Source organism: Mixophyes fleayi, chromosome 4 (assembly GCF_038048845.1).
Source record: "Mixophyes fleayi isolate aMixFle1 chromosome 4, aMixFle1.hap1, whole genome shotgun sequence".
Lineage (NCBI taxonomy): Eukaryota > Metazoa > Chordata > Amphibia > Anura > Limnodynastidae > Mixophyes > Mixophyes fleayi.
In genome coordinates this window covers 104195368-104221749 of record NC_134405.1, presented here as the reverse complement: position 1 = coordinate 104221749, position 26382 = coordinate 104195368, and the positions used below count along the sequence as shown (strand labels likewise).

At 39.5% G+C, this 26382-nt stretch overlaps 1 protein-coding gene across 1 annotated transcript; it reads left to right on the top strand.

The window, feature by feature from the left end:
* The first annotated feature begins 6665 nt into the window (after positions 1 to 6665).
* On the top strand, positions 6666 to 25871 carry GATM (glycine amidinotransferase). The gene is made up of 9 exons (XM_075207926.1): positions 6666 to 6838; positions 11255 to 11458; positions 13443 to 13638; positions 15838 to 16028; positions 18726 to 18863; positions 19673 to 19837; positions 19994 to 20057; positions 24052 to 24168; positions 25396 to 25871. Exons 1-9 carry the CDS (start codon positions 6770 to 6772, stop codon positions 25506 to 25508), a joined length of 1257 nt encoding a protein of 418 aa, XP_075064027.1. The 5' UTR covers positions 6666 to 6769; the 3' UTR covers positions 25509 to 25871.
* The last annotated feature ends 511 nt before the right edge of the window (positions 25872 to 26382 follow it).

Sequence of the window (26382 nt, the reverse complement as noted above, 5' to 3'; positions counted from 1 at the left end):
AACACTCTGGGCCTGATTCATTAAGAAAAGTAAGGCAAAAAAAATGAGTAAGATTTCTCCAGGACAAAACTATGTTAAAATGCAAGGGGTTAGTTAATTAGTTTATTATTTTGCACACAAGTTATATACTCTGTTTTTTAATGTAGCACACAAATACTTAATAGCTTATTTGTACACTGAAATTTAAAGTTGATCTAAGACACGCTCTACCCCAATTATAAATGGGTTGGGTACCTTTTAACGATGAGCGGAACCGCGACAACGGATACCCCGACATGAATACAACGAAGGTGTATTCCCCGAGAGACTACTAATACTGACAGCTTGAAACACAGACCTGAAACACTGCCGACAAATGAAGACCCCGGCAGCCAGCATATTAGGCTTTGTAAAGAACATTGTATAGGTGGCACCTCCTAAATTATCAGGTTAACAGCAGGAATCATAGTGTGGACTTTGACAGTGACGTCATCGCTGGCTGCCGGGGTCTTCATTCGTCGGCAGTGTTTCAGGTCTGTGTTTCAAGCTGTCAGTATTAGCAGTCTGTCGGGGACTACACAATCGGTGTATTCATGTCGGGATATCCGGTGTCGGGGTTCCGCTCATCGTTTTAATGACTACCACCGTTATAAATCTGTCCTCGCGTTTTAAATTTACCTCCATCTCCAAAACAATATGGTTTTGCTAAGGTTCAAAGTTACTCAATTTTTTTGCTTTACTTTCCTTAATGAACCAGGCCCTCAATCTCTATATTTTAATTTTCCCTCCTCAAAAAATCTTTAAATCAATGAATCAATGTGGTCAATTATAAATTGCCTTGTGTTGTTCCCTTATTTTACTACAGGTTTGGATGACTTTATACATTTCTTTCATTTTATACTTTCCCAGACTGTACACCAGTTTTCCTGATCCCATGAAAAATGTAAAGCGTTAACTGTATTTACTATTAAAACCCTCCTCTCTCCAGATGTCATAACAGCAGGGGTCAGATCTTGTGATCTTACTGTTTAGGAGATTCTCACCCTCCTGGCAGCTAACTCTGCAGGATATTTTCAAAATGTCACTCGTTCCACACAGTGTAGTTTGTATGAATTAGCTGTTAGACAATAACCAGAATATGTTTCTCCCTAATGACAGGGGTCCCAGACATTCATCCAATGGGGGAGGGAGATTTCTGGTAAAATACTCTCATGGGTGGATATCTCCTTCAATTCTGCAAAATAGTGTGTCGGTGAACCCTAAAGGTATAGAGAGGGGAGCAGGGATATTGAAAGATTCTGATGGAGTCTTCAATCAGGAAGTATCAAATCCAACCCAGTTCTGTTGTCGTTGTGTCATCGTACTCAGCAACCTGTTTTATATTCCTCCTCCATGTTATTAATACTAATATTTCAGCTTCTTTGCAGCAACGCACGGGTTATTTCCAAGGTAGCAGACCAAAAAGTAACTGCAGTTACATTTTTATTCAAGTCTAAATTCTACATATGAATAAGACAAAACATGGAGCCAATGACTTAGAGCAGAATTCCTCTCAAAACTCGTGTGATGTCACTTTTTGGGTAGTATTCCATGAATATGTTTCTTACTACTTATTACAAGATTAAAAGTTACCTGATATTACTTCCGCATGATAGTCATGATCAATAATCCCTCTAAACTGAGAAGAAAGAGCTAAAAGGATAGTCGAATGGGGACTCCATCCTGATCGACTGCATTCACAATATACAAGATTTTTCTTAACTAGTTACATTTTTAACACTTTCATTTAATGTCCATATAATTTATAAATTGCATAATTTCGAGGGAACTGTGGTCAACTCTTTCAGCATTGCTATAGCGGTTAATGCATACCTCCGAACTGTCTTGCAGATTGGGCGTGGCTAATTTTGGCCAGGTTTTGCCTTTCTGAATGTTAGGAGGTATGTTGCATGGTTCATACACTTGGATTACCAGTTGCGGACCAGCACCCACAGTATCTACCCCACCTGGCCAGAGCCCCAGATATCAGGGCACTGATGAACGAAATTAGTAAACTGCAAAACTTTTTACTTGAAATCCTTTTTCCTCCCAGGACAATGTCTCTTCTACTAGTATGAGTTGTAGGTTCAATGGGTAACACTTAAGCCACTACCATCAACCAAAAGACAGTTTGCCACAATACACAACAAAGCAATATTTCTGTATAGCAAGCAGTCCAAAATACTGGCTTAGGAAATGGTGCTGTTTTACTTTGTTGAGTAGTGCTAGACCCTCCCTGGCAGGCATTATTTTTATGATAACACCATTCTATTGATGCACAGAGAAAAGCTGAACTGTACAGAAAATTGGGTCTTGCTATTTTCGTGCCAAACCACCATAGATCTGTGGAGCAATAAGCATTACCAGCGAGAGTACGGCTAGTATGGAGCTATGGGTCCATGTTGCTGGAATCGCCATCGATAAGACCCACATATTCCTTAGCATAATTAATTTGTCCCACAGCCAAAATTTTACAATTTACATTACCTCAATCAATGGCAAACATTTTGGTGCAGAATTGCATGATTACACTCTGGGGTGCTGGGTGCACACCTGCTTGGTTGAGTAACATATGCAAATTTGTACTGTACATGCCCACAAATACAAACGTACACCTACTTTCATATGCAAATCTGACACCTGCTACTACTTACACTCGTAAAGGCAGAAAGGGGGAGAGATTGGGCGTGTAAATGCAGAGTGGGTACAGTTACGGAGTATTCTCATAATTGCTGAGGCAGACCAGGTTGAAGACCCATATACGTATCCTAGTAGCCGTATCACTTGCGGGTGCCTGAGGGCTGGAGCTAATACACACTGATGGTGATGACAGTCGCCAACATTAGCTAACTGCTTCTGATTGGCTGATTGCAGATTCACCACTAAAACTTTCTTCAATGCTTTTGCCGATAATATATGATTGTGTGACCGTGTTTCATAATTCATTGTTTGCTACTTTCGTTAGTACACTAGAAGGAATATTATACCTGCTGTATAAAATAATTTTTTAACAATTAAACAATTGTTAACAAAAGTTAACAATTTTTCTTGTGCTTGGTTGGTAAGGGTATCTGGGTGTAAGTAAGTCTGGTGTAAACTTTGCATATATGATACCGGTGCAAAGCTGGATGCACTGTGAGATGCCTCAGACTCAGCATAGGGTCATAAATATGCTATTTTTACGTGCAGCTTTTAAGGGCTTGTTTTGGATGCATATGTGTCTAACCCCACATGAGCCCCTCTATGTTTACTGCATGTGGCTAATTAAAAGGATCACAAATATTTACATGAATAATTTATTATCCCACTCCTCTTGTCATCCACTGTTGTTCAGAGAACTCAATAAGCACTGCTGGGCACACTGTGCCTCACATCACCAGGGTGCCAATCTTCCAAGCATTGAGCCATTCATAAAAATACACAATAAACTGACCATATTGAAATGCATTTCCTCTTCCAGTGTTTATATCAGAAGGGGGGAGGGGTTTACCGCTGGCACGACAGGACTGGACTAGAGGCAGCTGCTTGCTGAACACTTGGACCAATACATATTTTTTCACATTTGTGTTCACATTTCATCCTAAAATCTGTTTGGTCGTAGCAGATCTTCAGGCTGCGGGCACTGACTTTGTGGATTCCAGCAGTGACTAAAATGTTGCAATTGAACCTTCTTTGGAACCTTACTCAGGAAAAGTGTTTTTTGTGAGATGTCACTGACATGGCAGCCCTCAGAGATGGTGCATTGCCTATAGAGTATGTGTCATGGATTCTAACCAAGCATCGGCACATATCAAAGGACTCCTTTGTAAAAACCATTAACCAGAAATCTCTTCTCAATAGGAGTGTCTTATTAGCTTCTTAAGAACTTACAAATGTTACTGCATTATTTTCTTGTCACAATGTAACTGTTCCAATTTAGATAGGATGCAGCCATCTATGGTGGGAATTCAAATCTGCCCGAAGTAGCGCAAACCTATTACTTTTAATATGGTAAGCCTAACCCTGCAAAAAGCCGGCGCTGAAATTACTGTATTAATGGTAATTATGCACACTGTTACCGTATTAATGGTAATTATGCGCACTATTACCGTAATATCGGTAATAGTGCACAGGCCGCGTTACTTTCGACTCACCCCCCCCCCCGTGTGTATTTATGACTTCTGTGTATTTGTTGCACTCACCACATCAGTATCTCTTATATTGCATGTGTGTATATAAATGGTGTAACACTGCACCACAGACAGCAGTCACACCACTACTACTACTGCACTACGTGATTTGGGATGAGAGCATTTACCAGAATAGGATCTCCCTTTCCGGAGTTCCCACATATCTGTGCAGGCATAAACTACAACATCCTATGTTGTGAGACTTCCTACATAACATACTTTCCACCCTCACAATGGCCAGAGCAGGACACTTGAGAATAATATAAACCTACTGTACTTTAAGTTTTGCTACAACTAAATACAGTATATATAGATGCATGCCCAAAGTCCTGCAGACCTAACGAACAGGGTTAATTTTAACGAGGTACCATGAGTGTAATGTACAAGGAGTTCCAGGTTGGGGAACCTCACCCTCTCCTGTCCCTGCTGCTCAGTAATTGTTCCCATGCTCTCCTGCTCCTAGTTATCATTTTAATTACTTGCTCCTTTAGCACTATGGGATCTATGCATCAATTAGATGCGGTACAACTAAATATGCATTGCCGCACATCGCAGTGATTTATGTACCACTTGAATGCATCATGCCGAGGCCCTGGCGAAGTGACCCCTCTCCTGCAATCTAATTTTCCTGCTTACCAGCAGCTTAGCGCTGCCGGTGACAGGAGGAAGTGCTGTGCGCATAACAATGTATTGGATCCTGCAACACCGAAGAGGCTTCAGCAGAATTCCAAAGAAAAAAACAGGTAACGCCACCTGTCTGCGCAATGCTAAGCTTATTAAAGCTTGATAGACTGCACAACATTGCAGTTCCCATAGTAATCTATAGGGATAGCGATGCTGCATGGTATTTGCCTAAACAGAGGAGATTTCTATGAGCATTGCAAACTTACTTAAAAGATGTGGAAACACTAGTTTCGGTATCTTTTAAGCATAGTTGTCTACTCTCCCAGAATGTCCGGGAGACTCCCAAATTTTTGGGAGTTCCCCGGACTCCCGAGAGAGCAGGCAAAAATCACGGATCCAGCTGTCGCCGTTGTTGAAGATGGTGGGGGCGGGGCTAAATGCGGCATCATGACGCCGCCCCTGCTGCGATTGGCTAAAATGACCTAAGATTGTCAGGGGCGGAGCCTAAAGGTGCACCACGTGGCCACGCCCCCCTCGACGGACCCCCCCTCCCGGACAGCTACCTTCAAAAGTAGGCAAGTATGCTTTTAAGTGTCAATTAAGCTTGAAGCATAGACCCCGTACATGAAGTTCAGCACAGATATGTATATGTGTGAATAGCAAAGTTCTCTCCCCTTGTCATGGCAGCAGGACGCTGGGTATACTATGCAGGAGACACCGCACAGGTGATCTGAAAGTGTTTGCTGGAATGTTATGCAGGCGCTTCTTCATTGCAACCCCAATGTCTCCCAACTATGACAGATAGACCACAGAGGAACATAGCTGTGCACACAGGCTCCTGTGGGATAAGTACATTAATTCTCCACATACAATACATATAAAAATAGGTTTAGGTGCAGTATCAAATTAATTTCTGCCAGCCAAACACCAAGCTGCATTCACGCAAAAGAAAGGGTTTGCGTATTTCAAAATAATATGAAGACTATGAATGGCGTGGCTCAGCAAGAAAAACTAAAATCAGGACAGTTGGGAACGTATGCTTTGCTGCTGAGAAGTTGAATTTGTGCACTATGGGTTTGATTGAAGGTTAAACATAAAAGTTCAAATTTTGCATACACGCATAAATGCCTCTGTACACTTAGATTTCTGAGGCTGTATTAGTGAACTTATCCATACACTGGAGCAAAAATACACCCGTCACCAGGCATATGTGACACATAAAGATACGTCTATGTCCAACACATTTCTAAGGGGTGTTGTTGACTTGTGTCTTCACGCCAGTACTGGAGTGAACTTACAAATAAACACACGTAACCCGTCTGTTCAATGTGCAGTGTGAGAAATTGTACACAAGCCACATTTTACGTGGAGCACCTAACGTAAGGCATGTTTAGTACTTGTTATATGCTCACACCACACTTGCACGACATGACTAGTGGACAAGATTAAAATACTGTTTTATTTAATTTTTCAGTGCTGTGTTTACTATATTTTACAGCATGCAAGATAATAACTCACAAAGAAAAAAAAGACTAAATCTCCCTTGTTCATATAATCTACTGTATGTTACAATCTGATGGACATGAGACATAGCAGACACCAGATGATCAGATGTTTACATCCCAGTGTGTACATTGTCCTATAGGTCCTGCAGATGTTCCAATGCTTTATTTTCTTACACACTGATCCCCAATGTCTTGTGGCAGCTAAAAAAGGAGAAGCTGTTTTGCTTCTTGGAAGAGACCAGTTCTAATCTGGGAATTTGTGACCTTTAGCTCTGACACTATCACCACCTGTTATCAGCAGCAGCCAATGGAGGAGGTTGAGGAGTTCATATAAAGAGCTTTTACGGCTCTGTAGACTGCACTATACCACTTGGTATTTGTAGAGATAGCACAGGGCTCACAGCTCTCCTTCATTCAGTGAGATCATTCCTACCTACAGGTGATCCAGGTACCATGCTGCGGGTGAGGTGTGTGAGAGGAGGAAGCAGGGGAGCTGAAGCTGTTCACTACATAGGATCTATGGTCTGTATTCCTGGTATATTCCCTGCCTTACATTCCATGCCTGTTCACATTGCATAACCTTGGCTCAGACAAGTACTCCCAATAAGTGTCTGGTTACTGCAGTTCATACAGTATTATGTCAGATCATGTAACACATTTATTTACATGCAGTTATATATAGAATTTACTGCCATGTAATTAAAGTATTATCTTTCTAGTGCCTCGATATATAAACGGCATCCTTGAAATGAATGTAATATTGCTAAACTGACCATATTATCTTTCATCATGATATTGCCAAGGCTGCAATTTGTCGAATGTCTCTGTTATCGGATTTGCTCTGTTCCTACCATATCCACGTTGTCAACCGCACGCAGTTCATTCATCTCCTTGTACCTGTCAAGTGAGCCTGGGAACTGTGGGTGATAAATCTGTTTTACAGATTAGCATTTTATTTCCCTGTGTTGGATTTATCAAGAAAACTGAACAGGTGCCAGAGAAATAAATGTTATCTTTAAACTGGACCCCCTTCTAGGTCCTATCACTAATTTTATTTTGAGCAACTTAGAATGATTACATTTATGATGGAGACTTTGATTATTGTTTTCATGCCCCCTTGCCCCAGTGTGTGAGCCCTGGTGAAATAATGGTAAAGTCTCAGAAACATCAAATTGTTGTTTTTTTCAGCAATGTAATAGACAACAGGTTTTTCTAACAGTTTTACGATTCTTAATAATAATTATAAATGTTGTTCTAGCACAGCCTGGGGCAAACTGTAGTTCCCCAGCTGTTGTTAGACCTACAATAGTTGTAGTTATATATTTTTTTATTTTTCATATATGTTGCAGATTCTTAACAGTTTTACATCACATTTGCACTGAGGTCTTCTTATCATCTAGGGCTTTGAGACTGGACTTGTGGGGCAGTTTTAGAGAATGATTTTGAACCCAGTAATAATGTAGGGCCTGATTCATTAAGGATCTTAACTGAAGAAACTTCTTATTTCAGAATCCTGGACAAAACCATGTTACACTGCAAGGGGTGCAAACTAGTATTCTGTTTTGCACATAAGTTAAATACTGACTGTTTTTTCATGTAGCACACAAATATCAACTTTAAATTTCAGTGTACAAATAAACTATCAAGTATTTGTGTGCTACATGAAAAAACAGTCAGTATTTAACTTATGTGCAAAACAGAATACTAATTTGCACCCCTTGCATTGTAACATGGTTTTGTCCAGGAGACTGAAATAAGAAGTTTCTTCAGTTAAGGTCCTTAATGAATCAGGCCCGTAATGCGCAAGGCTTCTTACCCACTGGCGTTAATAACATGTTTTTACTTCTGTTGTTCATGCTACAACAACACATGTAAATGGGCCTGAAACTAGAACCAATTGTTTCCAAAGTTGCCATACGGTATGGTCCATAGTCACTTGCATTTTTAATAGTGTTAACAAATGCAAATGCAACACTTACAGGCTCACTTAAACAGAGGTGGTTCCCCTGCTGTTGTAAAACTACAAGTCTCAGCATGCCCTGCTTAATGCTAACTTGCTGGGAATGTTGGGAAATATATATGCCCAATAATTGGAGAGCCAAAAGTAGCTTGTTCTTGTACTTCCACAACAAGTTCTAGGGACTCACAGCAGCTGGGGACACCAGAATGGATAGAGTCATTCACAGTTGGATGCATTTGAACACCAAGGGCTAGATTTACTAAGCTGCAGGTTTGAAAAATTGGGGATGTTGCCTATAGCAACCAATAAGATTCTAGCTGTCATTTTGTAGAAGGCACTAAATAAATGAAAGCTAGAATCTGATTGGTTGCTATAGGCAACATCCCCACTTTTTCAAACCCGTGGCTTAGTAAATCTAGCCCCAAGGGCCTGATTCATTAAGGAAAGCAAAGCAAAATAAAAAGCAGTACAAAACCATGTTGCATTGGAGGGGATGGTAAATGTAAAATGTGGGGACAGATTTATAGTTGGGGTAGTGCATGTCCTAGATCAACTTTATATTTCAGTGTAAAAATAAAGGTATAAAGCATTTGTGTGCTACATGAAAAAGCAGCCAGTATTTCTTTATGAGCAAAACAAAAAATTCATTTGCACCCCTGGATTGTAACATGGTTTGTCCAGGTGCAAACTTACTCATTTTTTTGCATTGCTTTCCTCAATGATTAAGGCCTCATTTATCCAGAGGAAATGAGGCATGCAAAAAGCATACTTACGTTTATCTTTAGACATACTAGTGTGTATATTTCCTGCCCACTATAGCATGGGGATGTAGATTATCCTATTTGTACACAATATAATAATGTAATGAAGTCTTATATATTAATTTATATATAAATATATATATAGACATATTTTTATAATCCGAATAGCCATCTGTGACTTGACATAATATAGCCCTAACACTAATGATTTAAGTACTATAAGCTAATCAGAATGGCTAGACAACGTCATCATCATTCTGTATCAATGTTCCAGATCTCCAGCACCTTAAAGAGAAACGCCTCCTAGAGGTTATGCATGTACATGACTCATTGGGGGGAATTCAATTGGCCGCGTTACTGCTGAAAGTTATGCAGCCTGCGCACTATTACCGTTTATACAGTAATAGTGCACATTATAACTGTTAGTATGGTAATTTTTAATGCTGGTTTTTGCTCAGGGAGCTGCAAGCAGAAATATGGGTTAAAATTAGCATATTAATGGTACTAGAGCGCAGAATGCATTACTTTCGGCAGTAATGCGGCCAATTGAATTCCCCCCCATTATGTCACAATTACGTGAAATTACTCAGCCTATGCTAGCCCGCCTGTGCTTGCTCCCATTTCGCAGTATGGAAATGCGTATATTACGCAAAACTAATGGCATATGTCCAATATATAAGTCCCACTGTGTTGGCATTGTCCTATAAAGCAATACAAGTGACTTGCTCTTTACTTTTCATTGTGTATCATACTCCATTTAAAAAACACAAAAACTATTATAGTGTGCTCTAATATACTAACAGTTGTAATACGCAAGATATTCGTTACCTGCACATGGTGTAGATAAAAGTCATGTATCCTTGCATCCACACTGAGTGACATATCTGACTATGCTTCCCATAACACGTTTGTATCGCTGAAATAGTGCAGAAATCTTGAAGTTGAAATCAGTCCTCAGTACAATAGATAATGGTTAGTATAGCGAAGTCTGAGCAGGCTGATTTGTTTTTTATTTTGAAGGAGCATGTTTTTGGCGTTGTAAAGCTAGTGTTACAAGCCTTGTACCTCTTACAGTCATTAGGACTTCTTTGAATGAATAAGAAAAGTGTAGTTTACCTGTTTGTTGCCCTGGCAACAAAAGGGTTAAGCAAAGCATTATTGCCGTGCAAACTGTTCTGGCTGTCAGGCTTTCTATAGAATGTGCTGTGTCCACAGGAAGACCACATGCTCAGTCCAGGGGTTCCAGATAAGATAGGATCCATAATCGTGTTTACAGCAGCTGTTATATGGTTTAATTTGACCACTGGTTCTCCAATAGTAAAGGGGTCACAGTGCAACTCTCTGGAGTGCTTGATAAAAAAAAAAGTGAGCTGCGTACGTGCACTGTAGCATGAAAGACAGGCTTCAAGTGCAAACATCAGGGTCATAAATATCTGCTCACACAAACAAGAGGCCCATACGTGGGAGCGTGCTACTCTGGTACAGCCATGAAAGCATGCAATATTATTAGTCACCACCAGGTGGAAACATAAGGGATTCCCACTAAAGGGGGAAAACTGGCTAAAAAGAGTTACCTTTCTTAATGACAATGGGCCTGAGTCATTAAGGAGAGCAAAGCATAAAAAAGCAGTAACTTTGCAACATTTAGGATGCAGTGGATGTGCACTACACGCCTCGGAAGACACCTCACAAACTAAAAGTGAGCCCAGGTGGGTGGAATGGCAGAATATTTAGTGCAAAAGTGTATATGTCACATCAAAGTTCATCCTCTTACTACTTTAAAGCCACACCTTATAATGAAATTAAACATGTTGCTCCTAAAATGAGATTGAACCTCATTTATTGCGTAAACTAATTGAGAGTGAGGAAACCTCTGGACTCTTTTTATTATAAGTGCCACGACTGTGTGAAGCATTTTATTACCTTGCTAGGAGTGGACATGTAAATGTTCCTCTCCATAAAAGAGGAATATGGAGAGGTAAAACGGAACCCATTATGAGTATAGGACAAGACAGTGTGTCCCAAAAACTGCCCCTAAAAATGTGCCCCCGAAATCTCTCTTTTTTTTTTTTTTTTGCACAAATGACAAACCAAGGTTATCCATAATTTCAGTATAACCTGTCAGTAAGCCAGTTTTGTAATGCTCAGCAATGTAATGATTTTAATGGAAAAAAATGGGCATGTATTGTTGTAACCCAGGTACTCCTTTAATTTCAGCTGAGTAAAGGCCTCGTTGGATGGGTGCAGCGAACTTTCCAGAGCACCCAGGCAGCTGCAGTAACCCAAAAGGCCTGCGCTGCTGATGAAACGGTCCCCCAAGACAGTCCTGTCTGCTCTTACAATGAATGGGACCCACTGGAGGAAGTCATTGTGGGGAGACCAGAAAATGCAAATGTTCCTCCATTTACAGTAGAAGTGAAGGTAGGTTGCTATTCACTGCCAAACCATGCGCAATGTTTATCAAAGATATTATAACAGGCACACGCAACAACAAACAAAGACAACTGTTGCAGCTAGTCTTGCAGCCAATAACCCTATCTGCATAGTTGAAATACAAATCTTCCCAAACTGACAGATGGCTGCTAAAGAGTAACTTGTGGATATATGTGAAATAGAGTAAGCTCACTCACTGTGTGTACTATAAATCTATTCTTCAATGATACGCTCAAATGCTGGCCTTACAGTCTGCTTCATCAACTAAAGGAACATTTTACTGATCACTTCCTCAGAAGGCATACAAACAGTTATGCCACATGTTTCCTTAATGTCACATTTGTAACACTCGGAATCTGAGGATGAGCTGACGGGGAGCTTGGGATATCAGAAGGGGGGATTTGATCTATAAGGTGATAGCAGAATGGGAACTATCACAAGGGCAAGCACAAGATTTTCATGGGTACTGTTAAACACTTATTTAATTGCCAAATGCCACGTCACACGCTACACGTTGAACTTACTCTAGAAGCACAAGCGTGGAGCTTGTATATTCAGTATGGCAAAAATCAATCCTGCCTCAGAATAGTCTACAAACTAAAATAGTAAAACAATGATTCAGTGTAAAATGGAAGGGCAATGCACATTACTAAACATGTCATATGTAGGTGTCCAGCATTATACTTTATTACATGTTCTACTTAGTATTAACAGATTACTTCAATCATACTATTGCATTAAACATTTTTCCTTATATTAACTTTTGTTATGATGCTGCTTTTTTTTTAGTATTATTAGAATATTGGTTTTTTTTTATATGGCTAAAACTTTTCACGGTAATATCAATGGCATGTTATATCACTCAAATCAAAGCAATGGGAATAAACACGTTACTCACCATAAATAAATGCATTTTACACCATAAATGGTTAGGATTCGGAATCTGGATATAATTTATCAAATTTAAAGGATATCTTCTGAATTTTTTTAAATTCAATAATTATATATAAAAATACCAAAGTGTAGGAGACTAATATAAACACATCCAAGTAAAAGCGTATTTTTCCATCAACTAAACTAACAACCTTGTTTGTTTTCTTTTGAATTGTTATTCTATTCTATTGGGCACTGCGGAACACTGTGACAAATCTACGACAAGAATAATTATAATGTTGTATCTTGATACTTTTGCTTTATATAGTGGTAGTGACTAGTGAGTGATGAGAGGATGTTGCATGATATTCCACTATCCGCCATGCATAAGGTACACACAGAATAGTAATAGTATTACATGGTGTTTTTATCTGCTACACAGACAGCATCTGATTCCTGCGCATAGAAGTGGTTGCAGGGAGAATGTGTGGAACCTCACATGAGAAGCATATGACATAGGGACAGCTGGTGTTCTTGTCGGGCTGCAGACCTCAGAGACAGGGACACCAAACTATACAAAACATCTTTCCCAGCAAACTCTTCCCTGCAGCACATACTGTGGTTTGTGAATGGGGGAGGTGAAAGCACAACCACAGCACTTCCTCCTCTTATATCCTAATCACTTATGGACAAACATCTTTTTTTTCCAGCCTTATGAAGGCCAGTTGATGCAATAAAAGGGTTAATGTATAGCAGTCACCAGAGAAATGCACTAGTGACAGTGCTTTTCTGGCAAAGTCATTAACTTGTGTCAGGAGGCAGCTGTCCGTGGCATCTAGTGTTGCATCTGGTTCTCAAAATATTTTTCCCAGAAAGTAATAGAGAAGTTGAAATGACAGGATTATGTAACATATGCAGGCAGCCCAGAGTCTTGGATGATAGAGACAGATATCTCTTGAACACACATGTTATTAAAGTATGAATCAGATATATTATAGGACAACATTTACAGAAATAACTTCCATTAGAAAAAAATTAGATCAACATTATTTTCAAAGTATTGCTGTGTAAACTGGTTTTTATAACTGTCCATATTTAGGCGAACACGTATGAAAAGTATTGGCCTTTTTACCAGAAGTTTGGAGGCCATAATTTTCCTCAGGAACATGTGAAGAAAGCTGTACAGGAAATTGAGGATATGTGCAATATTTTACGACTTGAAGGCGTTACTGTACAGAGACCTGAAGTAATCGATTGGTCAGTGCAATACAAAACACCTCACTTCGAATCTTCAGGTAAGTTACCAACTTGGGGTGTATGGAGCATTGTTGGGGGAGAATTCAATTGGCCGCATTACGGGTAAAAGTAAAGCGGCCTGCGCATTATTACTGTTATTACAGTAGTTTCAACTCCGGCATTTTTGCTCGGAGCTGCGAGCAGAAAGCTGGGTTAAAACTACTGTAATAACGGTAATAGTTTTAAAGCAGCGCAAATTCGGGGGGAATTGAATTCACTACTTGGTTATTAAAATGAACAGGGACATCCCTGGCCTATGTTCCTTCTGAGGTTCTAGGAACACCTGTTCCTTGTCATTCCCTTTATTCCCAGTCCAATAAACTCCAGCCTTGCAGGGGCATAAGAATAACTTTTATAAAACAAGTAAAAGAAACATAAAGATAACAATTAAAACATGTAATTGTATGTGCTGACTGGACCACGTCATTGCTTCCATTACTTTAACTCTTCCTCTTCCACTCCTTGCTGCCCTATACCATTCATTCCCACATTGTCTGTATACGCTGCTCTCAAAGGAAACAAAACCTGGTAGTTGGTCAGTGAATGACTCTATTATCCTGCACTTCCTCCAGTCTGTATATGAGAAGTGCATTGGTGAGGCATCCTTGGCTTCTAGTGTGGCGCATGACTGTAACATTAGAGCCATGCACCACAATCCCAGCCTTACATTGACTACAGCCAGCAGCGTACTGGAATTGCATGTAAGAAGCTGCTGACTGCTTCATGTCAGTGGCTGGCGCTCCGTGTGGTTATTCCTCATTGCAAGTTTACATTTAGAAGGGTAATTATGCATTGCAGGTAATGTTCTGTTAAAAAAAAAAAAAAAAAAATAAACTAGCCTTTGGAAAACCCAATTTCTTCTTTTAAGATTTGGGGCTACCCTTATTCCCTAGACTAGTCGGCAAAATATTCAGCACATTACTTTGTCATAATTTAATGAATGACCCGTTTTGGACTTCGTTCTCTGTAATGTGATGCTGGCTCAGGAGAGGTCAGCCTTGTTCAAATAAAAGTGACTTATCTTCCTCTCCAGCATGGGAAAATCGCAGCAGGTTGATAAGAACCTTTGAATAAAGTCACTCACGCTGTAATACTGAAAAACAAAGTTTGTACTGGTCATTTTTGTTTTAATCAGGTTTAATTATATTAGATGGACTGATATTATTTTGATTCATGCCAGTTATTATTAGCCCATGGAAGCCTGAGGGCATATTGGTCAGATCTTGTTGAGGTGGCAAAGAACAGTGAGGGGCACTTATCTCTCCACGAGCAGCCAGATGAAAAGGGCATTCATTAAGTAGGCCACTCGGAGCTCATGAGTAGAAGCTTTGTTGCCGGGATTCTCATGCCAATGTTTGTTGTCATGACAGCAAATGGCTTTCAATCATAATCACCAGCTCCACATTCTGTGTGGGTTTGCACTAACCATTGAGGGAATTTCTACTCCATGACATAACGCTGTTTAACAGATTAACTGCTCCTCTGCCAGGTGAAAGGATCAGCCCCAAAACTAGAGTACTGGTGTTGTTACTGGCCCCGACAATGACATGGAACTAGCTGTGCTTTGGTTTGTTTTCTGTTAACCTCTCCACATAACCGATCATTAAAAATAAATACTCCATCATTTTCTACCTAATTTCAAAGAAGTGTCAGGATGTCCTGCCAAGAATAATTGTGGCCAACTATCATTAAATTTACTGTCAGGAACAATTACATACAATATTCATCCTGCATTCCAGTGGAAGGAAGAATCTTCCTGATACTAATATACTATATAGACTAGGCTGCACTATGTTAATGATCTTGGGTAATTGGGGTTTTTGAATACTTTAATCCCTGATCTTGATACTCTACTAATATTCTATATTCCTTATCTCATATAAATATATATTCTGCCAATTAAGGGAGAAAGGGTTAAATATCACATCTGCGGACTAGAAATGGTCCAACGTGCCCCAGGGCAGTTACTATTTGCAACCTGTTGTACATCGGTCTTATATAAAAAATATATTTTTTAAGTCTTATCCTGGTCAGTAGTATTGATTTGCATTTACTTTTACACAGTGACCATTCTATTCAGAAGTTGTCTTCTTCTAGCACTTGTCTGCTATGATAAACAGATTCATCCTATTTCCAACAGGTACATGTATATTATAGATGCATGTTGCAGAAATAAATCTCCTGCATTGTATCTGTAGGTCTATATGCTGCTATGCCTAGAGACATCCTGCTGGTTGTTGGTAACGAGATCATTGAAGCTCCCATGGCATGGAGATCCCGTTTCTTTGAATACTCTGCCTACCGTCCCCTAATTAAGGATTATTTCCGTCGTGGGGCAAAGTGGACCACTGCACCTAAACCAACAATGGCTGATGAACTCTATGACCAGGTAATTTTTTTTATCAGTTTCTTTTATTTCCTATTATATCATGCTAAAACGATGACCTTTAGAAAAGGGCTAATGTGCTGCTTTTTCCAGCTTTTACTCCCCCATTGGTACTTTCTCTCATGTATAGTTGGTGGCAGGACTGCCAAATGGTCTAAAGGAGAGGAGATGCTGGCAGTGTGCAGCTCTCTGCAGTCTCAGACCACCAGAGGGTGCTGAAGAGCACAGGCTGAGGCTTCTTGCAGGGCCCTGGCTCCTCTGCAGCATGATGGCAGGTGTGTTTTGTGGGAGCAGGTATACCGTATCTTGTGTGTATCCTGTGTTGTGCCGCATGTGCAGTGTATGTCTGTGTACAGATGTAGTCCATGTTATTTTATCATTTCATGTGAATATGGTCTTACCTTAATGGAGATGCACCAAGTGACTTGCTTGGAATCTACGAAGGTCCTTCCATTTTGCTGCACCAATGAGCAAGTCATATTGGGTAGTGTGTAAGTATTTGTTGTGAGTATTACAGTTTATATGTATGTAGTTTGGGGTGGGGCTATTCTATACTATGTTTATGATCAATAACTGCATTCACACAGCACTTGGCAGCCAGCAGTAAGTTTACTGGCAATTAAAATTTGATTACATATAACAGATTTACACATTTAATGTTTGCTTTGCATAAAATCACTGTAATAAAGTATGTTCAATGTTACTAATATTTTAAAATAATACCAGAAAACACCTGTTTAAGATGTCTGGAGCTATGATGGTAGAAGCACAATCACCAATACACAATTATTTAAGAATAAAAATAATAAGTACAGAACTGTACAATTGCAAATTAAGTTGTGCACTACAGTTCTTCTTGCATTGTAAAAACTACAAATCTGACATACATAATTATTATTATTATTATTATTATTATTATTATTATTATTATTATTAATAATAATAAAAAAAAATATTATTTAGCAATTTTCTACCAATAGAGCCAAAAGCATTATATATTTTGCAGGTAGTGAGGCAGCCATTTTGGGCATGCTCAGTTGCTGTCCTATGTAATCATTCACTTCAATCTCTGCACCATTTGAGCTTACAGTCTATAAATTTCCTAACACACACACAGAATCCAGATAACCTACTAGTATGTTTTTTGGACTGTGGGAGGAAACCGGAGCACCTGAAGGAAACGCAATCAAACACGGGAGCGTACAAACTCCTCACAGCTAGTACCTTGGTTGCTATCGCTCCAATGACCTCAGTCCTGTGAGGCAGCAATACTAACCATTGTATTCCTATTTTTACCTAAAATGTAGCCACATATCTATATTTATTGTAGCTCCCTTTGTTCAGTATTCCCATGTTGCCTTTTTTTTAACATTCATTATTATCTGAAATAAAGCCCGTCGTGTAACATAGTTTCTATTTTTAACTAACCAGACATCCCCAATAAATCTGTTTGGCGTGTTAGTTTACTGTCTAGTAGAAAACAATACTAGGAGATGACATCATTCATGGCATCCATCTCTCAGTCTCTAGGTGACTCATAGTTTGCTGAGACTGACATTGAGTGACTGTATACAAAGTCTTACTGTGGGATAGTATGGGAAGAGCCATTAATTTGTTGAAAACAAATCTCTCTTATGAGGCGTTCGTTGAAGGTCCTCACAGTTTTGTGTGTCCTGACCATAAAAAGCACAGTCACATAGGGTACTCTAACAAGAAAATAACAGTAGGAGTAATTTCATTAGAAGTCACAGGAAATATTATGTGGCCAATAGAAAATGGATTAGTGTTATCCAACTCGGGTAGTCTGTCTGCCATACTCTGAGTATATGGCAGCTGTTTACATATTTAAAAATAAATACATAAGTAATGAAGCATTGTTTTATTCCCACTTCGCATGCTCTTAAAATCTTCTATTTTGCACAGAAAACGTGCTCTTTCAAATACATTTTTTCTCCACCAGAGGGGGTTGTAATGCAGTGTAGAGCCAACCTAACTTAGCGTGTAATTAACACAAAGCATTGGACCTCAACTAATAGTTGTAATCACCATTAGTGCTGATATTTCAGTGGTCCTGAGCACAAAATCAGTTCTTCACGCTCAGAAACAAGCCTGGTACCTGATAACATTGTTATCAGACTTGTATAGCTGCCCTTAATGTCACTAGATAATCAACAATAATCCAAATATTTTTAAAGCCCTAACGTCTCTATAGCATTAAACATAGCACTTGGCACAGACTTGGTATAAAATTATTTACTAGCATAGACACTCAAAAGGACCCCAGTCTCCAGAACTCGCAGCTGATTGGCTTCAGTAGCTGTCCACTAGTGAAGCTTTAGCTGTGTGAACAACAAAGTACAGCAACAGGTTCTGTTAAGTAAAGCGTAAAACCTAATGCTATTTTTTTGATGCATGTTTTTGTAATAAATTTCCCATTGTTTCTATATCTGTTAAGAGGAATATAAATTAATGTTTCATTGAGTAACATAGTGGTGCTTTAATAGTTTAATGGTCCTCCAGCGTAGCCAGTTAAACACCCTCTATGTATCCGACACATTCACACTGCAACACTGGGTGGTTTATCACTGGTCTATCACAATACAGTGTAGCAAATAAACACAGGATGAAGGAACTTGTAGGGACACTCTGTGATAAGCAAGCTGTGCTTGGCTATTTACTATTTGAATGTCTTTCTTTCAGGAATACCCCATTCGTACTGTAGAAGACCGACACAAGCTGGCTGCTCAGGGGAAATTTGTTACTACAGAATTTGAGCCCTGCTTTGATGCTGCTGATTTCATGAGAGCTGGGAGAGATATATTTGCACAGAGAAGCCAGGTAGACTGACCATGAACAGTTGTCAGATTCAGAGTTTATTTTATAATAAATACTTAAATAATCAAACAGATAGGCTATGTATTGGCACATGCAAATATAGATAGGTGCCTGCAAATAACTGCATAGAAATGTGCTAGCTGTAACACTGACAGAAAGTACTCTACAATTAGGATGCAATCATGTCATGTCAGTACCAGGGTCTCGAGACCAGTGCCTTATTTACCTAACATTAAATTATTTTTGGCATTGGGGATAGATGACCCTTCATCATCATCATCACCATTTATTTATATAGCGCCACTAATTCCGCAGCGCTGTACAGAGAACTCACTCACATCAGTCCCTGCCCTATTGGAGCTTACAGTCTAAATTCCCTAAATACACACACACAGACAGACAGACAGACTAGGGTCAATTTGTTAGCAGCCAATTAACCTACCAGTATCCCTTGGGCTTTTAATATTTACCAACTCACTTTACAACTACTTTTGTTGTGTGTGATTGGTGCAATTCTCAGTATTTGTTCACATGCACGGGCTGTAAAAGTTTATATCATTTTTGAATGCCACATTGAACTAGTAGTGTCTTATGTCCATCTGCAATCCACTATATCTGGGAAATACACGCATCCTCAAGGTGACATAGGAATTACATACAATTGTCAGCATTTACGTGACAGCCCTGACATACAATATAGACGACACCAGGAAATAAGTCCATAAGTGAATTCAGATTTACATTTTCTTTTTCATTCCACATCTAACTGTGAAATAAAAGTGACAGACAGTGTTTAATTTATTTGTTGTCAGGTGACAAACTACCTCGGAATTGAATGGATGCGCCGACATCTGGCACCAGAGTACAAAGTGCATGTCATCTCATTTAAGGATCCTAATCCTATGCATATTGATGCCACCTTCAATATTATTGGACCAGGCCTTGTACTTTCTAACCCAGATCGCCCCTGCCATCAGGTGAATAGCAATAAGTCTGACTTTTTTCAAATGCAATTATTATTATTATTATTATTTTATAATTGTTCTTTTTATTGTTTATTTATATAGAGCTGCACTATTATGTAGTAACTATTGCACATGCTGATTTTTTTGTATATACATATATATTAATAGATTGAACTGTTCAAGAAGGCTGGCTGGACTGTGGTCACTCCTCCCACTCCACTCATCCCAGATGGTAGGCTAAACCCATATTTCTGTTTTATCATTTCTATATGATACCCATATCATTTTACTTAAGTGTAAAAAATATTATGGTACTCACACCAAAGTGCCAGTTCATCCTTCATGACATGGATTATAGGGCACTTCAAGGTGATGGCGGAGCCTGTAAACCAGGAATCAATTTCTTATGTCATTTTGTGCGCAGTTATTTTTGAAGTTTTGTGGTGCTGATCAAGAGAGTTTATGAATCCCAGCACTATTGATGGAGAAATGAACTTAGTGATGGGTTTGGGGTGGGGCTGATGGTGGAATCCTGGTTACAACATGTAACTTAGTGGGGAGTGTAGGTGAAGGTCAAATCCTGGTTACAACATGTAACTTAGTGGGGAGTGTAGGTGAAGGTCAAATCCTGGTTACAACATGTAACTTAGTGGGGAGTGTAGGTGAAGGTCAAATCCTGGTTACAACATCTAAATTAGTTAGGAGTGTAGGTGAAGGTGAAATCATGGTTATTACTTGTAACTTAGTGAGGAGTGTGTAAGTGAAGGTGGATCCTGGTTACTACATGTAACCTAGTGAGGAGTGTAGGGCTGATGGTGGAATCTTGGTTACAACATGTAACTTAGTGAGGAATGTAGGGCTGATGGTGGTGTCCTGGTTACTATTTGTAACTTAGTGAGGTATAAGTGATGGTGGTATCCTGGTTACTATTTGTAACTTAGTGAGTTATAAGTGATGGTGATATCCTGGTTACTACTTGTAACTTAGTGAGGAGTATAGGGCTATTGGTGGAATCCTGGTTACTACTTGTAACTTAGTGAGGAGTGTAGGGCTGATGGTGGAATCCTGGTTACTACTTGTAACCTAGTAAGGAGTGTAGGGCTGATGGTGGTGTCCTGGTTACTACTTGTAACTTAGTGAGGTATAAGTGATGGTGGTATCCTGGTTACTACTTGTACCTTAGTAAGGTATAAGTGATGGTGGTATCCTGGTTACTACTTGTAACTTAGTGACGTATAAGTGATGGTGGTATCCTGGTTACTACTTGTAACTTAGTGAGGAGTGTAGGGCTGATGGTGGTGTCCTGGTTACTACTTGTAACTTAGTGAGGTATAAGTGAAGGTGATATCCTGGTTACTACTTGTAACTTAGTGAGGTATAAGTGATGGTGGTATCCTGGTTACTACTTGTAACTTAGTGAGGAGTGTAGGGCTGATGGTGGAATCCTGGTTACTACTTGTAACTTAGGAGTGTAGGGCTGATGGTGGGATCCTGGTTACTACTTGTAACTTAGTGAGGTATAAGTGATGGTGGTATCCTGGTTACTACTTCTAACTTAGTAAGGTATAAGTGATGGTGGTATCCTGGTTACTACTTGTAGCTTAGTGAAGAGTGTAGTGCTGATGGTGGTATCCTAGTTATTACTTGTAACTTAGTGAGGTATAAGTGAAGGTGGTGTTCTGGTTACTATTCATAGCTTAGTGAGGTGTAAGTGAAGGTGGTGTCCTGGTTACTATTCATAGCTTAGTGAAGTGTAAGTGAAGGTGGTGTCCTGGTTACTATTCATAGCTTAGTGAAGTGTAAGTGAAGGTGGTGTCCTGGTTACTATTCGTAGCTTAGTGAGGTGTAAGTGAAGGTGGTGTCCTGGTTACTATTCGTAGTTTAGTGAGGTGTAAGTGAAGGTGGTGTCCTGGTTACAACTTGTAACTTAGTGATGAGTGTAAGTGAACGTGGTGTCCTGGTTACTATTTGTAGCTTAGTGAGGAGTGTAAGTGAAGGTGGTGTCCTGGTTACTATTTGTAGCTTAGTGAGGAGTGTAAGTGAACGTAGTGTCCTGGTTACTATTTGTAGCTTAGTGAGGAGTGTAAGTGAAGGTGGTGTCCTGGTTACTATTTGTAGCTTAGTGAGGAGTGTAAGTGAACGTAGTGTCCTGGTTACTATTTGTAGCTTAGTGAGGAGTGTAAGTGAACGTGGTGTCCTGGTTACTATTTGTAGCTTAGTGAGGAGTGTAAGTGAAGGTGGTGTCCTGGTTACTATTTGTAGCTTAGTGAGGAGTGTAAGTGAAGGTGGTGTCCTGGTTACTATTTGTAGCTTAGTGAGGAGTGTAAGTGAAGGTGGTGTCCTGGTTACTATTTGTAGCTTAGTGAGGAGTGTAAGTGAAGGTGGTGTCCTGGTTACTATTTGTAGCTTAGTGAGGAGTGTAAGTGAAGGTGGTGTCCTGGTTACTATTTGTAGCTTAGTGAGGAGTGTAAGTGAAGGTGGTGTCCTGGTTACTATTTGTAGCTTAGTGTGTAAGTGAACGTGGTGTCCTGGTTACTATTTGTAGCTTAGTGAGGAGTGTAAGTGAACATGGTGTCCTGGTTACTATATGTAGCTTAGTGAGGAGTGTAAGTGAAAGTGGTGTCCTGGTTACTATTTGTAGCTTAGTGAGGAGTGTAAGTGAAGGTGGTGTCCTGGTTACTATTTGTAGCTTAGTGAGGAGTGTAAGTGAAGGTGGTGTCCTGGTTACTATTTGTAGCTTAGTGAGGAGTGTAAGTGAAAGTGGTGTCCTGGTTACTATTTGTAGCTTAGTGAGGAGTGTAAGTGAAAGTGGTGTCCTGGTTACTATTTGTAGCTTAGTGTGTAAGTGAACGTGGTGTCCTGGTTACTATTTGTAGCTTAGTGAGGAGTGTAAGTGAACATGGTGTCCTGGTTACTATATGTAGCTTAGTGAGGAGTGTAAGTGAAAGTGGTGTCCTGGTTACTATATGTAGCTTAGTGAGGAGTGTAAGTGAACGTGGTGTCCTGGTTACTATTTGTAGCTTAGTGAGGAGTGTAAGTGAACATGGTGTCCTGGTTACTATATGTAGCTTAGTGAGGAGTGTAAGTGAAAGTGGTGTCCTGGTTACTATATGTAGCTTAGTGAGGAGTGTAAGTGAAAGTGGTGTCCTGGTTACTATTTGTAGCTTAGTGTGTAAGTGAACGTGGTGTCCTGGTTACTATTTGTAGCTTAGTGAGGAGTGTAAGTGAACGTGGTGTCCTGGTTACTATTTGTAGCTTAGTGAGGAGTGTAAGTGAACGTAGTGTCCTGGTTACTATTTGTAGCTTAGTGAGGAGTGTAAGTGAACGTGGTGTCCTGGTTACTGTTTGTAACTTACTGAGGAGTGTAAGTGAACGTGGTGTCCTGGTTACTATTTGTAGCTTAGTGAGGAGTGTAAGTGAACGTAGTGTCCTGGTTACTATTTGTAGCTTAGTGAGGAGTGTAAGTGAACGTGGTGTCCTGGTTACTGTTTGTAACTTACTGAGGAGTGTAAGTGAACGTGGTGTCCTGGTTACTATTTGTAGCTTAGTGAGGAGTGTAAGTGAACGTGGTGTCCTGGTTACTGTTTGTAGCTTACTGAGGAGTGTAAGTGAACATGGTGTCCTGGTTACTATTCGTAGCTTAGTGAGGAGTGTAAGTGAATGTAGTGTCCTGGTTACTATTCGTAGCTTAGTGAGTTGTAAGTGAACGTAGTGTCCTGGTTACTATTTGTAGCTTAGTGAGGAGTGTAAGTGAAGGTGGTATCCTGGTTACTGTTTGCAATAATTGTACTCTTCCGGAGGGATAAAACATGTTACCTGGGCACATCTTCTTACTGTCTAATTATACTCAAACAGATGTAGATACAGGACAGCATCTTTATGCCTGTAGCTGGTGCAGCAAGTCTGTATCATTCACAGGCTATTGCTGTATCATAGGAACCCAGTGCTGAAGTCTTGAATGAAACAAGTTTGTTCAAAATAGAACCGCCCTTTATTTTTTGAACCAATAATGACTTTGTTGATCAGTTCCACTATTGCTTTTACACTTATATTCAGATATACAATTGGGTCTGCTGAGAAAACATACTGTCGATATAATATTTCCTTCCCCTCTCTATGCTAACAGTTTATCCATTTTATTTTGATGTTATTGAATGACACAACCCATGAAAAGCACCGTCAGCCCCGGCCACCCCCAGTACATTGTTTTGTTTTTGTTTATTTAGATCATCCTCTGTGGATGTCCTCAAAATGGCTCTCAATGAATGTCTTAATGTTGGATGAGAAACGTGTAATGGTGGATGCCAACGAGACTTCCATTCATAAGATGTTTGAGAAGTTAGGTGAGTGTGTAAAATACATGGGGGGACAGATGACCTTTCAGTAAATACTAAAAGATACTTTAGGATAAATTACTCAAACTGTTGGTTTGAAAAAGTGGAGATGTTGCCTATAACAACCAATCAGATTCTAGTTATCATTTATTTGGTGCATTTTACAAAATGACAGCTAGAATCTGATTGGTTGCTCTAGGCAACATCTCCACTTTTTCAAACCCGCAACTTGATAAATTTACAATTGACAAAATACCTTCCTTTATGTTACTAGGACTGGGTACTTATAGTCTTAGGGTGAGACTAGTATTAAACTGAACTTGGGTAGGAAAACCCATAGGAAATGTTCCTAGTTTAAATACCATTCATGTGTTAACAGGAATTATGAATATAGTGTTATATAGCCCAACATACAGTGCAAGAGACGTGTACTGTGCATTTGTCAATATCTAAAGGAAGAATCAGGAGTGACTTTTCGGTTTCACCTTACTTTATTAATTGACCCTGATTGTGCCCTTGAAACTAATCAGGCCCTATAAGATTACACTACTGACATCCTGCAACATTGAATATATTTCTTTTGCGTAAACATGACATTCTCTAAACCAGTGTTTCTTAAACCTGGTCCTGAGGACCCCTAACAGTGTATGTTTTTCATATCTCTCTGCTTAAGCACAGATGTATTCATTATTGACTGACGCATTGTAACAGATCCACAGGTGGTATAATTATTTCCATTGTCACCTGGAAAACCTGCACTGTTAGGGGTCCTGAGGACTGGGGTTGAGTAACACTGCTCTAATCTAAAATTTAACCCACACAATTTAGTCCAGTGGTGGAACTACCATTGGTGCGGAAAGTGTCATGCACTGGGGCCCATGGAGATAACGGGGCCCACTGCATGGCAGATGCAGAGTGTCGGGGGCCCCGGTTCCCTCCACCCCACCTGCCTGCTCTGGGGCCCACAGCTCGCTAGTTCTGACTCTGATTTAGTAAGTCATCAGCTAACATTGGGACCCCCAGAATTCATAAATGTATCCCTCCATTAAACAACTGTATTTGTATATAGGTTTTGTGGCCAATGAGCAATCAATAAAGCCTGCTTTTTCTGCTGGAGTAAGAGATTCATTTTTTATTCAACATTACAGAATATGATGTCAGTTTAAAATAAAACTGTTAAAATATAAAGTGCTTTTTAATTTATCAATTGTTGAATAACAATCGTTTTTTTGACAGGCATCTCCACCGTTAAAGTGAGTATTCGCCATGCGAATTCATTAGGAGGCGGATTCCATTGCTGGACCTGTGACGTTCGTCGCCGTGGAAGCCTGCAATCCTATTTCAGCTAATAAGCGAAGCTGGAAAATAGCATTATATCAGCTTTTTATCACCTCGATGTATAAACAAAGCTATTATCTTAATGAAGCCTTTCCGGGTAAACCTGCTAGAAACTGCAAATTCTCCTGACATGAAAGGGTTTAATGAGAAAGTTAATTGTTTTGCCTTCTAAAATTAAGCTTTTTTAAGACCAAAAAATGCTGAGTGACACATTGTTTTGCTGCTTCTGCTGAGCTAAAACATTTTTAATATGTTGCATTTGCATTCAAGAGTTAAATAATAAAAAGGTTATAGCTGCAAAGTGACCAGGAAAATGGGTGTATTTGTTTTATCTTTCTACCTCTGTCTTATCATAAAAGGTCATTGTGAACGTACCACGTCATTTCCGGCTCTTTTAATCCAATAAATCTGTACTGGTTAGTAACACTTCAGCAAGTTATAATAAGGGGAATCATATGACAGTGATCCCAATTAATTCAAAACCTCAGAGTCCTTCTGAAAAACAGATTTGTGGTTTTCTTAAATTTTTCATGTCACATGAAATAATACATATATTTTTATACAATTTTTAGTTAATAAAAACAATATAACCTGTTTATTTTAAAATAAATAATTTGGTGTTTAATCTTTTAAGTAATGATTGCAATACATAGCTGAGAGATGATCATCATCATTATTATTTATTTATATCGCGCCAACATATTCCGTAGCGCTTTACAATTGGGGACAAACACAGTAAACTAATAAACAAACTGGGTAAAACAGACAAAGCGGTGAGAAGGCCCTGCTCGCAAGCCTACAATCTATGGGACAATGGGAGTTTGACACATGAGGTTAAGTCTACATTTTGCAGTTCGGCCCAGCCAGACTGCAAAGGTAAAAGTG

Coding starts and splice junctions, on each gene's coding strand:
- GATM (XM_075207926.1), top strand. CDS start 6,770: ATGCTGCGGGTGAGGTGTGTGAGAGGAGGAAGCAGGGGAGCTGAAGCT. Junction 13,639..15,837: donor ACCTCACTTCGAATCTTCAG/GTAAGTTACCAA, acceptor TTGTATCTGTAG/GTCTATATGCTGCTATGCCT. Junction 24,169..25,395: donor TAAGATGTTTGAGAAGTTAG/GTGAGTGTGTAA, acceptor TTTTTTTGACAG/GCATCTCCACCGTTAAAGTG.